The 14674-nt window shown below is 50.2% G+C and overlaps 1 protein-coding gene across 2 annotated transcripts in view; it reads right to left on the bottom strand.

Moving 5' to 3' along the window:
* Positions 1-3621: 3621 nt before the first annotated feature.
* The window catches only part of ACBD6 (acyl-CoA binding domain containing 6), an 81248-nt gene continuing 70195 nt past the window's right edge, over positions 3622-14674 (bottom strand). For both annotated transcript variants that reach the window (XM_053950913.1, XM_053950914.1), the window contains 2 exons: positions 8161-8191; positions 3622-4211 (listed from right to left, as the gene is read on the bottom strand). In XM_053950913.1, the coding sequence (XP_053806888.1) occupies positions 4057-4211; positions 8161-8191 (186 nt within the window). In that variant the 3' untranslated portion in view covers positions 3622-4056. The remainder of the gene's footprint in view (positions 4212-8160; positions 8192-14674) is intronic.

The following is a 14674-nucleotide window of genomic DNA, read 5'->3' as shown; positions in this document are numbered from 1 at the left end:
GAGCCCGGCACTGCGCTGGGGACGGCGGGGACCCGGCTCGGCGGGGCCGGCGGGAGGGAAAGAAGAACAATCAGGGGTGGCAGAGTCCCTCCGGCACCCGCGCCAGCCCCGCACCCCCTGCCGAGCACCGCTGCTATTCTTAAGAGTTATTTTTCGATATGGTGTTGAAACGCAGCTCGGCGCTGCCCGGAGCCTCCGCAGAAAGAGAAGTCTATATTGTAGAAGGGTTTATTTTGCCGGCGACACGTCCGGGCAGGGCCATTGCCCCGCTGCCCCGAGGCGATCCTGCCTGCTCCTGGCCTAGCGGCCGTGATTTATCCCTGGGCATGCAGGAGCGTCACTGCTTTGTACCATGGTCACGCGAGGGGAAGGAATTTTAAAACATTGCCTCCAGCCCGGGATGCCCACTGGCCAAGCTGTGCCATGGCAGGGCCAGCTGGGATGCCTGGGGCTGGCACCTGCAGAGCAGCCACTGGAGGGGTGGGTGAGAGAGGTGGGCAAAACGTTTGCTCTGAGGGCATTGCAAAAAAATTCCTCCCAAGTAGGGGAACGGGAATTTTGTCAGCTGCGGAAGCACCTGCGTGGTGGGAAGGGGAGGCAATTGGGGTGTGAGGTGCTCCTGGTACGGGTCACCCTCCCTCCAGCCGTGGGTCTGATGGCACCAAAAGGTGAGTGCAGGCAGCCAGGAAGGATCCCGGCAGCTTTGGCACATCCCACAAGCCCCATAGGGTCTGCTCCTGGCCAGGCTCACTCAGCACTTGCCCTTGCTCAAAACCCACATGCCCATCTCCCCCAGCACAGCCACATCCCCTGCCCTCAGACATTCAGCCCCATGGATAAGATCCAGCTCCACACTCTGTGCCCAGGGTGCCCAGCTCTGCCCCAGCCCCACAGGGATGCCCTGGCCATGGGGTCCCTGCCACCCTCTCTGTCTCTGGGGTGATGCTGATGATCCCAGGCTGCCCTTCAAGGGAGGGCTGGGGGTGGATCCAGTTAGTCAGCTCCTTCCAGAGGTGTGGAGGCTCCAGAAGCAGAGGGAAAATAAAGAATTAAAAAAAAAAAAAAAAAAAAAAAAAAAAAAAAAAAAAAGAAAAAAGAAAAGCCACATGAGAAAGCACATCACTGGTCTGTCCTTATCCTTCCTTGCCCCCCCAGCTGGGTGCCCAGGAGCTGCCCCAGCTGCATCCAGGTGCCTCCCCACTCCCCAGCCTTGGGTGCTGCTTCGTGCCAAGCTCCCGGCCTTGCTGGCCCTGGTGGGGAGGGGGACGGGGCAGAGCTGTGCCTGCTGCTCCCCATCCCCCTTCGACAAGGCCAAATGCCTCCTCCCCTCGCTGTGTAAATTTTGTACAGTTCCAGAAAGTAAGAGTCTTGTTTCCTGGGGGAATAAAAAGGAAAAAAAAATAAAACCCAACAAAAAGAATAATAATAAAAAAATTAAAGAATAAAACCTTATTTATTACCATGTCTTGGGGAGAAATGACCCCCCCCCCTCCAAATTGCCCCCGGATTTGGGCCCAGGGCGTTGCTTTTGTGCCCTGCCTCTAGTGTGTTGGCATGAGATGTGTACAGTCACCCCCTCGCTGTGAGGGAAAGCGATGGCAAATAAACTCGGGATGCTTTTTAGCAGCTGCTGTCTTTGGGATTTTCTTCCTTTGGGAGCGCAGTGCTCACCACTGGCATTGCCTGCTCTGGCACCGTTGGCTGTTTCGGGTAAGGGTTGCCAGGGTCGTGTCTGGATGGTGGCACTGACATCCCTGGGTGATGGAACAAGTGCCCTGGCTTTTCTGCTGGCACAGAGAGGTTTGGGGTAGGAATCTCCATGGCTGGCCAAGGTGGCACAGCTTTCCTGCCACCACGCAGCAGTGACAGTGGGTGCCTGGCTGTGCCACCACAGCGCTTGGTGGGCACAGGTGAGATGGAAGGGCCATGCCAGGCAGGAGGGGCAGAGGGGTCCAAGCCCCTCCATGAGCACCAGTGTGTTGGCTTTCTATATTTTAATCATTTTAACATTTAATGCTTCTCAATTAAAGTGATTTCCTGGAGTAGATGCCAAGCTTAGGGCGAATGCACATTAACCACTTTCTGTATCGGTAGTTAAAGGCACCAAGGGATTTAACAGCAATCTGCAAGGCTGCTGGGGAAAGGTTTGGCTGAATAAAGCAGATTATAAACAATAATATATGTCTTTCTCTGCTCCCCCCCACTCCTACCCTCGCTTTCTTTTTTTTTTGGAAAGGCTCCAACCTCACAAACAGACCTAAAGTGCTATAAACATCTCCAGGGCTGAGCGCTTGGGCCCCAAATGTGCTCTCTGAAAGCACCGGCATCGTGGCTGCTGCTTTTCATCCCGGCTTTAACAGTGATTTTTTATTACCCAGTGTGTCCATCAAGCCAGGCATTGGCTGTGCATTACTGCCCTGCATAGGGTGACCTTGCTTGTCCCCAACCTTGGTGCCACCATGTCTCTCTCACAAAGTCAGTGTGACCCCAGTATTGGGGTTGGCATCTTTGCTTCTTCTGCATCCAGGTGCAAAAGCACCAGGCTGTGATGAGCCCAGCCACTGCCAGCCTGCAGCTGCCCTGGGCAGGGGCAAGGGGAGCAGAAGCCATTGGGGGGGTCGTCTTGCTTAATATTAAATTATTGGAAAATAACCTGCCCAGGCCATTTTGTCCCCAGCACGGAGCCTGGCCTGTGCTGTATGTGGTGTGGTGGCTGCTGGAGCCAGCACGGCGATTTTGTCAGCGTCAGCAAACGCTGGCAGGAGTCACAGACACTGTGAGGGGCCAAAACCCACGTGAGCCTGCTGCCCAGCCACTCCTTAGCCAAGGGAATGTTCCCATTCATTTTCCTGAGGCTGGATGTGCTGCAGAACCTGATGGCGCAAGCAGCTTCCTGTCACAGCCACGGAGATTTCCTCTGCTCCCCCCAGGCTGTAAATCTTGCCTGGGAAAAGCAAACTCACGGCAATATCCCACAGGGAAGCCACGGGCTCCTCTTGCCACACACCCACCCAGTGCAGCAGCCTCCTCCCAGCTGGGAGCAATCCCACAGCACAACCCCACCCCTGGCAGCTCCGTGGGCCCACTTGGGATGCTAATGATGATGCTAATGAGAAAGCACTAATCCCCATGATCATCCCACATCACTCCAGCACTCAGGTATGGCCACGAGGCAGTTTTCCCCCCTTTCTGGGTACTTGGCCAGCTGAGAAGATCATGAAGTGTCTGAGACAGATCCAGAAGGGTGACAGGGTGGGTGCAGGTTTATCTGTGTTCAGCTCTTACCAGACCTCAGCCCTGGAGGAGCTATTCCAGGGATGGACACACAGCAGGAAGCCCTGGAGCTGCTGAGGTGGTGTTTAAAGCCATTCAATTCAGTGAAGTGGTAAAAGTCCTGTCAGCTTGGAGAGGCTGATTAGCAACAAGTGTTGTGTGAGAACCAGAGGGACAGACAGACACCTGTGTGACCCTGCTGTCTTTGCAGCTCTCCCTCCCCAGGACAAGAGCTCCAGCAGAACCTCCCAAGGATTATGGCTGCACTGAGCTGCCTCCATTCTTATGGCTTCCAAGTCACCCTCTGCAAAAAAAAACCCAAAACTAAACAAACACACTGAGGCTTGATCCCAGCACTGTGCTTTTATTTATATTATTTGTTTGGACCCAGGGGAAAAAAAAAATAACAAACCAAAATTCAGCCTGAACGGGAGAGATGAGCATCTCACCTGGCCCTGCATCCCCACGGAGGAGCCAACAGGTCAGCCCACGCTGCTCTGGTGAGACAGCCCATACAGTACTCGTGTTTGATACATTAAAATAACACCTGGGGCCTCCTCCAGGCCCTCTCCCCTCTCCCTCCCCCCTCAAACGTTGATGAACGTCAGAGCATGGCGAGCTCTGATGCCATCCTGCTCAGGGCATGCACTTGGCCCTCGTGCTGCAGAGCCCAGCCAGACCCTGTGCTTTAAAAGGTCCCCTCGAACCCCCGAGGTGTTTGGGGAGGGCAGTGGGGATGGGGGGAAGGGGTGCTATTGCAGAGCATCTCCGTGCCCGCGGGGGTCAGGGCTCGGCGGGGCCGTGCTGCTGCAGAGCCGAAGTGATGGCTTTGGAGTCCGTCACCTCCTCGGGCAGGCAGCCCTCCTGGTCCCGCAGCCCGGGGTCGGCTCCCGACTGCAGCAGCAGCTCCACGATGTCCAAGAACTCGCAGGTGGCAGCTGGGGGGAGAAAGGGAAGGGTTAGTGTGGGGATGCTGGCCCGAGGTGGCGGTGACGGGCGTTTCTGGAGCGGTGGCTGTGGCTGGCGGCTTCCCCCGCGTGTGCCCGAGGCAGAGACGCCGGCTCAGCGCCGCAGAGCACGGCTGGGGCAGCGCTCGGGACACGATGTATCGGATCTAACCGTGCGAAGGAAGGAGAAAGGACAGAGCGACAGCAATGCAAAGCCAGAAGTCCTGAGGAGGTGCCACTGGTGCAAGCAGCACCCAGAGCCTGCAGTCCAGCCAGAGGTGCTGGGAGCTGAGGGATCTGCAGGGCAGCACCTGGGACACAGAGGGAGCCTGGGAACAGCTTGGCTAAGGCTCATTCACATCCAGGACTGGAGACTGACCCTGGGAAGGGCCCCAGAGTGCTACTGCAGCACTGCAGGGACCCCCAGAGTGCCACCTGGGAAAGCATTCCTTGCCTGCTTTTGTACCCAGAATTTATAATGCATTCACCATCTATAATGGATCTGTAAGCCCTTGCCCATCACCTGCCTCCTGCATCTCCCAGGGAGCAGGCAGCACATCCCAGACACATCTTCAGTACTGCCTTGCTCCTGCCTTTTGTCCATCCCTTCTCTTTGCACAAAATTCAGATGGGTTATAGCTGCTGGCCACCACTTCTGGGAGCACCAGCTCCAGGCGACTGTGCCCACAGCCTGGGACAGCTCTTAATGGCACACATTTTACTCCCCACACCTCTACTAGCAACTTTTTTCATCCCTCATTTTCTCTGCCAATATAGAGTCAAGTTTGACCTGAGCTCTTCTCTGTCCTAGGATGTCTTACCTAAGGATGGTAAAAGAAAAGAAGCAGGAAAATCAGGAAAACTTTTAACACTGAAGAGCTGGACTTGGCTGACATCGGCACAAGTCCCAGACTCTGGATTTTCCCTTCAGCCTGTGCAACTCAGACCCTAGTGAAGCCAAAACCTGCTTACAAGGCCATGAAGCTGGCAGCTCCCTCTTGCATTGGTAGCAATTGGTTTTAATCATATTTTGGGTGTTTTTATAAAGCAACCGTCTGACTCCTTTAGTAATTAGAGTGTCTTTTGCATTACTCTGCAGTCTTCTACTGATCCAAAAGGACAAGCAGTAATGTCTCATTAAAATAAATTCAATGTGTGATTGGAGTTTATATTGAAAGGATAAAAAAGGGGTCAAAAAGGGGAAACAAGTTAGTGAGGAAGCAGGTGGGGGTGTGGGTGAGGCTGAGCTGAAGGGGGATACATCCCTCTGCAGAAAATAGACTTCCAGAGGTGCCAAGGAAAGTACGGTGGCAGCTTCTGGGGATGGAGAGCTGGTCCCCACAGGGAAAGGTGGCTTTCTTCTCTGGTGCCATGTCCTTGAGCAGGCTGGGGACATCCCTCGGGACGAGCACAGCTGCTGGATTTATCACGCCCTGGGACCCTCGATTTGTCAAGGGCCAGAGCGGCAGTCCTGACACTGGCACGGGTGAAGATGAATTTCCATTCAGCACAGTTCGCCTCCCGACTCCATTAATCTTCAGGGTTCAGATGATGAATTTTTTTTTATTATTTATTTTCCCTCCAGCGTCCCCTCCCACTGCCCTGCCACGGCGCAGACAGAGCCGAACAGATGGTGCTTTGCAGGGAAGCCGGAGTGCCCAGGAGGATACAGAGCCTGCCCACTCCGCAGCCACGTGGCCACCGCTGCTCGGAGAAGCCTTGATTTCCTCTGGGAGAGGCAGCAGCAATGATTTCAGTATTCCCGCTGAGTGGGTGGATGGCTGGATGGACGGAGAGGAGCCGAGGAGAAGGGGCTGCTCAGCAGGGACACCGTGCACACGGCCATGGGCATGGGTTCTGATCCAGAGCAGGGCTGCAGCTGTGGATCCCCGGGGCCGCTGGCCTCCGCTTAACCCCCGATTAAAGGCAGGGGCAGCGGCGATCGGAAGGAGCCAGGATTTATTACCCCCAGCAGGATGCGGTTTGACACTGGCTGTAATCAGGAGAGCTGTCACCACAAGGACAGCTGTCAGGCCACGCCGGCTCATAAAAAGGGATGCAGGCACCCTAAAAGCAGAGGCTGCCTTGCTGATGGGATTTAACCCTTCCCTGAATTCCATGAACGACCTCCAGCAAAAGGCAGGGCCTTGTGAAGGCACTGCTCTGCTCAGAGGTGTTGTCCATAGGAGCTCTCCTGCCTCCCCACTGCAATTAAAGACTCAGTTGTGAAGTGCTGGCTGAAATGGGACTAGGACGTGACAGTGAGCTCCAGTTTCAGGCCAACAGCCACTTGAATCAAACCCAGTCACCCATTTAAGAAGCTGTTTCCAAGCTCGGGGTGATTTATGGTCAGATCAGCAAGAAAGGGAATGAGGATGTCCTGGGGGCAGTGACAGCCACCAGGAACAGTTGGGCACCCATGGGAACAACAGGCCTGTGTGCCAGTGACCCAGAGAGGCTTCCCAAAGGTGATATACAGGGAGGAGAGAGGGGATAACACTCAAGAGGAAGAAAAAATTTCAACACTTCACAAACAATTGGGAAGAAAATCCTGGGAAAGTGTAGTTATTGAAACACCTGAGCTGGAAGGGTAGATCAGAGAAACCATTTCTGAAATAATGTTCATTATAGCAGTTATGTTTGCTTGGGTTGAACAACCTGTCTCAGTCCCCAGCCAGAGTGATCCATCTGCATGGAATTTCAACTCAGGTGATACATCCACCTTTTCCTTTCACATACTGGACTTGCTTGAAGTGAGTGCTCTTGGATAACTTAACACATGTGCTATACTTTTGCACAACCTACTGTTTACCCCTCAGTCCTGGAGCTGGGAAAGCATCTTCCCAGGAGAGAGAATGCCCTGTGGAATGGCTTAGGAAGAGAAGGAGGCAACGTGGCATTTTAAGTGCTGTCCATCTGCGGACAATGCTGTGCTCAACAACAGATTCACCATCCCAGTCACAGTGACAGGAATTTGAAAAATTGAGTGTCCTCCAGGAAAGATCCCACAGGGAGAAATCACACATTATTATAACTACAGTCTCGGTTCAGGGGCCCTGGAATCTGAGAGTTTAGCTCCAGATCCAAATTCTGTGCCTTGGACTGATGTCTGCAAAGCAATTTTGCTATTCTGCTAATGTCCTTGTGGAGAGATCAAGAAGAGAGAGAAAGACACAAACACTTCAGAATGACAAGTATGCTCTTAATTACAGTGACAGGCATCAAGAGAGAGCACAAGATAATAATTGGCTATGTCTTAATTTTGGGAAAAAGATTATGATCCAGATTAAATTGATACTTTTTTCCTATTCCCTGCACATCAGCACTGCACACATCACTTCAGTCTCTGCTTTTCTCATTTGGAGATAGAACAATCTTTCAATTAAATCACATATCTAATTAGCCTGTAATTGTAGGAGGGACACCAACTGTGACTTGCCTCTGCTGATTTTGGTAGTAGAGAAGTTGCTGCTCTCTCAGCTGTGATCAAACAGGTTTCTCACCAGGACACATGAAGGAGGAGGCCACCTTGCTTGTCCCCTTCCCCTGACCTGTGTAACCTGTTAAAACTGGCACAGACCCTCCCGGAAGGCCAAGGGATTTGGCATCCCCTAACCAGAGCCACTCCTGGGTCTGCAGGTGGCACACCAACATCCTGGAGACACAGAGGTGTACAGGGAAAATCTGCATCATTAACTGGGGGAAAAGGAATGCTTTAAGGTGACACTTGCAGAGGATAACGAAGGGAGGGCAGCAATCTTCTCCCAAGGCTCCTACCCCTACTATGCTGGGATTTGCTAATGGAGGTAGCCACTGGTAAATCAAATCCAGCTTCCTTGCTCATTTTTTTCCTGGAATTTGTTTGATGTGTACAGAGCATTTACTCCAGCTACAAATCCACACTGCTAAGAATGAACAGCCAAGCTTAGAGGCAGCTTACCATAATGGAGTGCAGTTTGGCCTTCCCCATCCTGAAAAAGAGAAAGAGACTTGATTTTAGAGGTATAGGTAACATTGTAGTAATACAAATACATCCCAGTTTTAAATAAATAGGCAGAATCCCAGCAATGTTTTAATTGACCAGACAAACAGCCAGGACACCCAGCTACCTTACAGCTGGGATTTGAATCATCATCCACCATCACTCCCTACTGATGGATAATCAATATCTATCCATCCGTAAGAGTGCGTGGATCACGTCATGACATGAGTATAATTCAGTTCATACTGTTATCACTTCCAGCCCATAAAAATGAAGGATTTCAGTCCTATGGCCTCACTCTGGGATTCTCACTACTCCTGATGCTTTAGTACAAGATGCTTCAGTGCAAACCCAGCTTTGGCCAACTACCTGAGAGAAGGGTAAAGCACTGGGATGCTCACACAGGTTGGTGCACTGAGCTCTTCAGCACATGGGAGCACACAAGGGGAAAAACCCAGTTCCTTCCACCTGAATAAATCTTAGGTCCCTGCCTTGTGAATTTAGGTCTACCCCAATACCCAGGTTAAGTTCTGTCAAGTCAGGAAAGGGCAGAGTGCTTAGGGATGAAAGCAAGTTGCCAAACTCATCCTTGTGAAACACCTGCAGCACAAGGGCAAAGCAAAGTGTGTGATTTGTAGGTGTTGGCACACAGCTCCCTGTTCCAGCCAACACTTAAGCCACTGCATCAGCTGCAATGCTTTGGGAAGGGCATCCCCTTCCCAGACTCCTGAGCTCTATCACAGTTGATGCTTCACATCCAGCACTGCTAACCCAGGCACCTCACCCTCACACAGCCTCATCCTGCCACCAGGACAGGTGAAATAACAGAAGGAAAGAATTACTGCCCCCTTTGCTTTCATTACCCCAACCAGGATTAGCCTCTAATTCAGTTCTCTGCCTCCTTAATTTATTTGCATCTGTCTATGGAGACTTATGTTTTTAATTACCATCATCTTTGGGATTAAGGTGCAAATTCTACAGTTTGCTGTAGATTCTGGAGCAGGTGAAAGAGAAAAGAACAGGACAACAGGTAGAAATTCCACTCATAGCTTCTGGTTTCCGAGTCTGTTATTCTGTTTGATATTAAGCCTGTTGAGGAATTAGGAATGACCTGTGTTTGGGGGTGGGAGGTGCCATGCTTTGCTCTGGGACACTGCACCAACACGACAACCACTGCAGCAACAGGGATAAAAAGCCAGATGTAACAGGCATTTGCTGCCTAAATACCCATTTCATGTCTTTTCCAAGCAAAGGGGTGGGAGGGAGGGTGTGATTTTTCCTTCCATGTACCACTATGTCCCATTCATGTTACTCAGAGCAGTGTTTGAAGATGCCTCATTTCAGAAGCCTCTTTCTGCCCAGACTGTGGGCAGCATAATGCAAATGGGTGTCCTTAGATGGTACCACAAACCAAAGAACGGAGGGAATCACGGCCAGCATCCATTGATTATTCCACACTAAGGTAACCAGTGTGAGCCAGTGCCCCTGAGCTCTCCTTAAGCACATGGCTGCTCAGAGGAGTGACAAGGCCAGCACTGACTTCAGCAAAACATGGAGCAGGGCTGGGGAAGGAGAGGCGGGAACGCTCGAATGAGTTATTGGAAAGGCAGGATGTCAAATGTGTGGGCTGGGGGATGGGAATCCAGCTCCCCTCTGCATCACCACCTCCAAGACTGCAGCCAACAAAACTCACAGGTGAATGGGACTGGAGCCATGCAGCAGAAACCCCTTCCCATGGGAGCTCTTTGCTGCAGAACTCCCTATTAAAACACATAGGACTGCTCCAGGAATCCTACAGACATTTGTTCCTCTTCCAAAGGCCTGCAGAAAGCACTGCTGTTTCAGCAGCTGGCTGGGGATAACAAGGTTTTTTATTTCTCTTAGATGTGCTTCCTGGCATCTGCTGGGCTAAGGAGGGAGTGCAGGTCTCGGCATGGGAAATGCATCCCTTTAATCCCAGTGTGGTTTTTAAAAAGAACTATTAATCCAATGTTATGCAAACATGGTTTGCACTTTATTTATGCTGTGGATTTTCCCCCTGCTTTGAGCCTGCCCAATGGCCAAATGCTATTTGTTACACTTCTCAGATGCCGTGCTGTTTGCTTCTATTTCCACTGTGACAAATTTTAATCCAGGTAAATGGAAAAAGCTCTAGTGTGGTCACTCACTAAAGGCCTTGAAAGCCCTTGGGAAGCTGCTGATTTCAATCCCTATTTGATTTGGCTTTTTGGAGCACCGTGGCTAATTGTAGCCGGATGTACCCGGCTGCTCTGGGTATGGCAGCGCTGAGCCTTCAGAGCAAAATAGTCACACCTGGAGACTAATCAAAGATGGGCTGTGAAAGTCAGGATTACAGCTCCCTTTGTGGGAATTATGTGAAACAAATATTGCCTGCCAGGCACTGGAAGTGTCTGTTTTGCAATCAAACACCATGTGCAGAAGATGAGTGAAGATGAATTGTAGCTGGCCTTGATGCAAGGGGTATTTCCTAATGTGCAACAGAAAGCAGCGGTCTCTTGAGCATCTTAAGGGCCTTCTCCTGAGATGTGCCTGTGCTAGGATGGATGATCCCAAACAAGGAATGGGCAGGTACAAGCCTCTGTCCTCATCCCACTGGCATCAGCCAGGAACAGGGTGTCTGGAGTGCATCTTCTGCAGCCAGGAGATGCCGGCAGAGATCAGATGGATCCTCTCAGCAGATGGACCAAAGAGAAGGTGCTGAGAAGGAAACTGATGTTGAGTGGGGAAGAGGAGATAGGCAGCTCTAGGCTAACACTGAGCCAGGATGCCTCTGAGAAGTGCCCCTTCATGCCTCTGTATCAGCTGGGAAAATGTCACTGCCACAGGTTAAAAAGGAGGAAACCTGCTCTGATTTGGTGAACTTCAACACAAAAGAGGGGAAAAGCCAGGCTCAAAGCAGCAATACACCTTCTGTAAAGGCTTGCAAGGCACTGGTAGGCCCTTGTCCCAGAGCCCTTTTAGCAATTCTCCATCTGTAAAAAGGAGGAGCTTTTGGAAATGGCAGAACTCACACAGGCAGACAGAAAGTGACCAGAAGGGAAAGACCATGATACACCCAAATGCAGGAGTGCTTGCTCCCAGACATGTTACTGACCAACAACAGATCTGATTCCAAGATTTCCTCTTGCCTCCTACTGCCATGTGCCATCCCTGGTGGCTTCTACAGCTTCCTGGCACATCTGGCCACATCAGGGTGACAGCTGAGCTGCATGGCCTTTCTGGGAGATGAAAACCCAAATGTCTACCAAACCCATCAAAACAAAGACACTACAAAATCACTGGTACTTCCTACGTGCATGGTCTGTGACAGATGTCATTCAATGAAAATCCAACTACCAGTGGGTAACTTATTGGATAACAGGATTTTGTTCTGCTCCTGAGAAATTTAAGCAAGAGAAATGGGAGAAGATGGACCGAGTGCAGATGGACCAACTGTCTTATCTGCTAAGTGGTGCTGTGGCTGCTGCACATGAATTCTGTCTCATAAGTGATAGGATTATATCGGTGTTGCCATCCCATGTTCAATCCTTGGGAATTTCTGTTCCCTGCTTAACCTAACACAAGTTCTGGACTGAAGGGCAGAGACAAGGAAATGACCTGGCTAAACCTGCTGAGATGCTGTGTATTCTGTAAGACACAGTTTGCCATTTCAAGTACACTTTGGCTGGCCAGGGTCTGACTGTGGTTTCACAGGACAATTTTAAAACCAGTGCTGTGTGGCAAGCACATTTCTCTCTCAGGATTTTTCATAGAGGTGAACAGACAGAAAGAGAAAACAATTTCTATTTCTGCTCCTTGTTTTTCCCATGTGGAATGTGTTTGGAGAATTGTTTACCTGGGGTGATTGCTTGGTTGGATTCTGGTGAGGATTGTTTGAGCCTGGTGGCCAATCCGATCCACCTGTGTCTGGATTCTCCAGAACAGGGTCACAAGTTGGTAGTGAGTTAGATACGGTAGTTAGAACAAGTAGGTTTGTAGTTTTAGTATCTTCTTTTATATAGTATATTAATGTATTATAGCATAGTTATAATAAAGAAATCATTCAGCCTTCTGAACTGAGTCGGACATAATTTCTTCCCACTGGGCTCGCCTGCATTTTGCAATAGTGCTGTATAAACACTGATAGCTCAGAGCTGCTTCATTCGCCCTCCAGGCTGTGTGCAGTGGCAAGGTGGGCTGGAGGGAGACACCACCTCTTCCACCATCTCACCTGTTTTGTTCAGCACCAGTGGAGACAGAGGAAAAACAAATCCATTCTGGTTACCTGGGTAAGTTTTGGTCCAGCCTGACCCCATACTGGGGGTGAAGGTGGGGCTGGACCCTCCACACCAGCACAAGGGTCTGTAGGGGACCCGACACCTCCTCGAGTGCTGCTCCACACTTTCAGCCACCTCCCCAAGCACAGACACCGTGAGTGTGCAAAGCACAGCAGGAAACCTCTACACTAACCCTGCACTTTGGAGGGGTAGCGCATGTGCTCTTTATTTTAAGGTATTTTTTCCCCCATATCTCCTTTCTGCTCATTTGTGGCACCTTTAAAGGTGCACTGCTTGTTCCCATTGACAGACTCAGAATGCTGGCAGGGATCGCAGGAGATAAGAACGATAAGGTGATAAGAGTGCTTAACAGGACTGGGTCCTGGGCAGCACGATGGGCCAGAGGGAAGATAAATATTTACACTACATCTTTAGAAGGTGAGTGAATAAAAAGGGCCAGAATAATAAAGACTCTGAACAAGCACCGATGCTTAGGATCTGTAATATAAATCTCTGCAGCCTCACAACACACACTCACTCAAGCCAGGGAGATGAAAAATAGCAAGAAAATACTTCCCTCCACTTTTAAAAAGGGTTTTATTTCTCATTGGTTTCTACTTTAGACTTCAACTTCCCGACAATTTACTTTAACCTCATCATCATCTTATTCTCTCTCTGAAATTTTCTCTCCAAGAAGACTGAGGGTAAGGCTACAGCTCAACACACCATTATATTTACATGCTAATACCCACCAATACTAAAACCAGGCAATGGGGGCAAATATAACCAGTCTGAACTCCACCAGATGATTCAACAGGAGACATCTCCATGTGCATCCTTCATCCCAACTCCAAGGCAGCTCAGGCACTCCCCAAGGATCAACACCATGGGACAAAGGATACAGAGCAACCTCTGCTAGAAGCAAAACCAAAAAGCATGCACTGGTCATGAACAGCTATTTTTTAGGGATTGCAAATAACCCAGGCTGACAAGTGCAGGGCATCCTCTTAAGTTTGGTTCCTCAATTAACTCTCCCACCTCCCCTGTGTGTGTGCAGGTTTGGCAGGGATCCCTTTCTCACTGAGCTGTCCCTCTCCAAGAGCTCTCAGCTCTCTCCTCTGCTCATTCCTCCCATTCTGACCATTTCCTGCACTGTGCCAGGCAGATATCCCCCAGCATGGAAGGTGCTAGACTGGTTTTTATCATCACCTCTTGGGCCCTTCTCCAGACCCTACTGCCAGGCTATCATTTGGCCTATCTTCTAAGTGCCTCACAGATAAATTAGATCTGCATAGAGAAGCAATTATTACATTTCTAATGGCATGAACCCTTACAGCACAATCTGCAACTGAAAGGCAAAGAAAATTGCATTAGCTTTTGTTTGATTCAAAATTATGATCAAGGGAAGAGGGATGCTGAAGCCCTTTAAAGCCAAGCCTCTGAGCTGGGGATTTTTCTGTCTGGGGACCTCCCTGCTTGTATTCACTGCTGGAGCTCATACTCCTGGCTCATTTAGGAGGACTAATTTGGAGAAGCCTCTGCTTACAAAGCTGCAGTTAAAAGCAGATCTAAGAAAGCTCAGAGAGAAGAGGATGCCCAGGAACCACCACTGGCTCCCTCCTGAAGCCTGCATCTGCTATTGCTCCCAAACACCCCCAGCCCGAGGAGTTCACTGTGCCAGGGTTATGCTAATCCCTCATTGCCCTAGTTTCTAAGTGGTGCTGTACCTAAATTTCCAAGTGCAATTTCAGTGGGATTTATCACATCTACTATGATCAGCATGTAGTGCTGCTGGCACAGATACAGGCTCTCAATATCCCACTGCAGACATGGCTGTCATTAATTGCAGAACAAACTGATTTCTGAACCTATGCAGCAGCTCATGCAGCAACACTGAAACTCTCAGGGATGTTTTGCTGTTGAGCAAAACAACAAAATGGGTTGCTTATTCAACCCATTTTGCAGCCAGCACTCTGTGCCCAGCTGTGTATTTGGACATAGTTATAGGTTATCCAAATAATATTTGCTACTACCTGTTACTTTCAGCACCAGGCATCTTGCTGCTCATCAAACAAGTGTGTTGGTGCAATAGAAAAACTGCCAGGAAGCTCAAAAATGTGTTTGGAGAAGTCAATGCCTAAAGCTGTAACAAGTGTCATGGCAAACCATGATGGCAAATGCCATCCCAAGCTATG

Source organism: Vidua chalybeata, chromosome 9 (genome assembly GCF_026979565.1).
Source record: "Vidua chalybeata isolate OUT-0048 chromosome 9, bVidCha1 merged haplotype, whole genome shotgun sequence".
Classification (NCBI taxonomy): Eukaryota; Metazoa; Chordata; class Aves; order Passeriformes; family Viduidae; genus Vidua; species Vidua chalybeata.
This window is presented reverse-complemented; position numbering and strand designations above follow the sequence as displayed.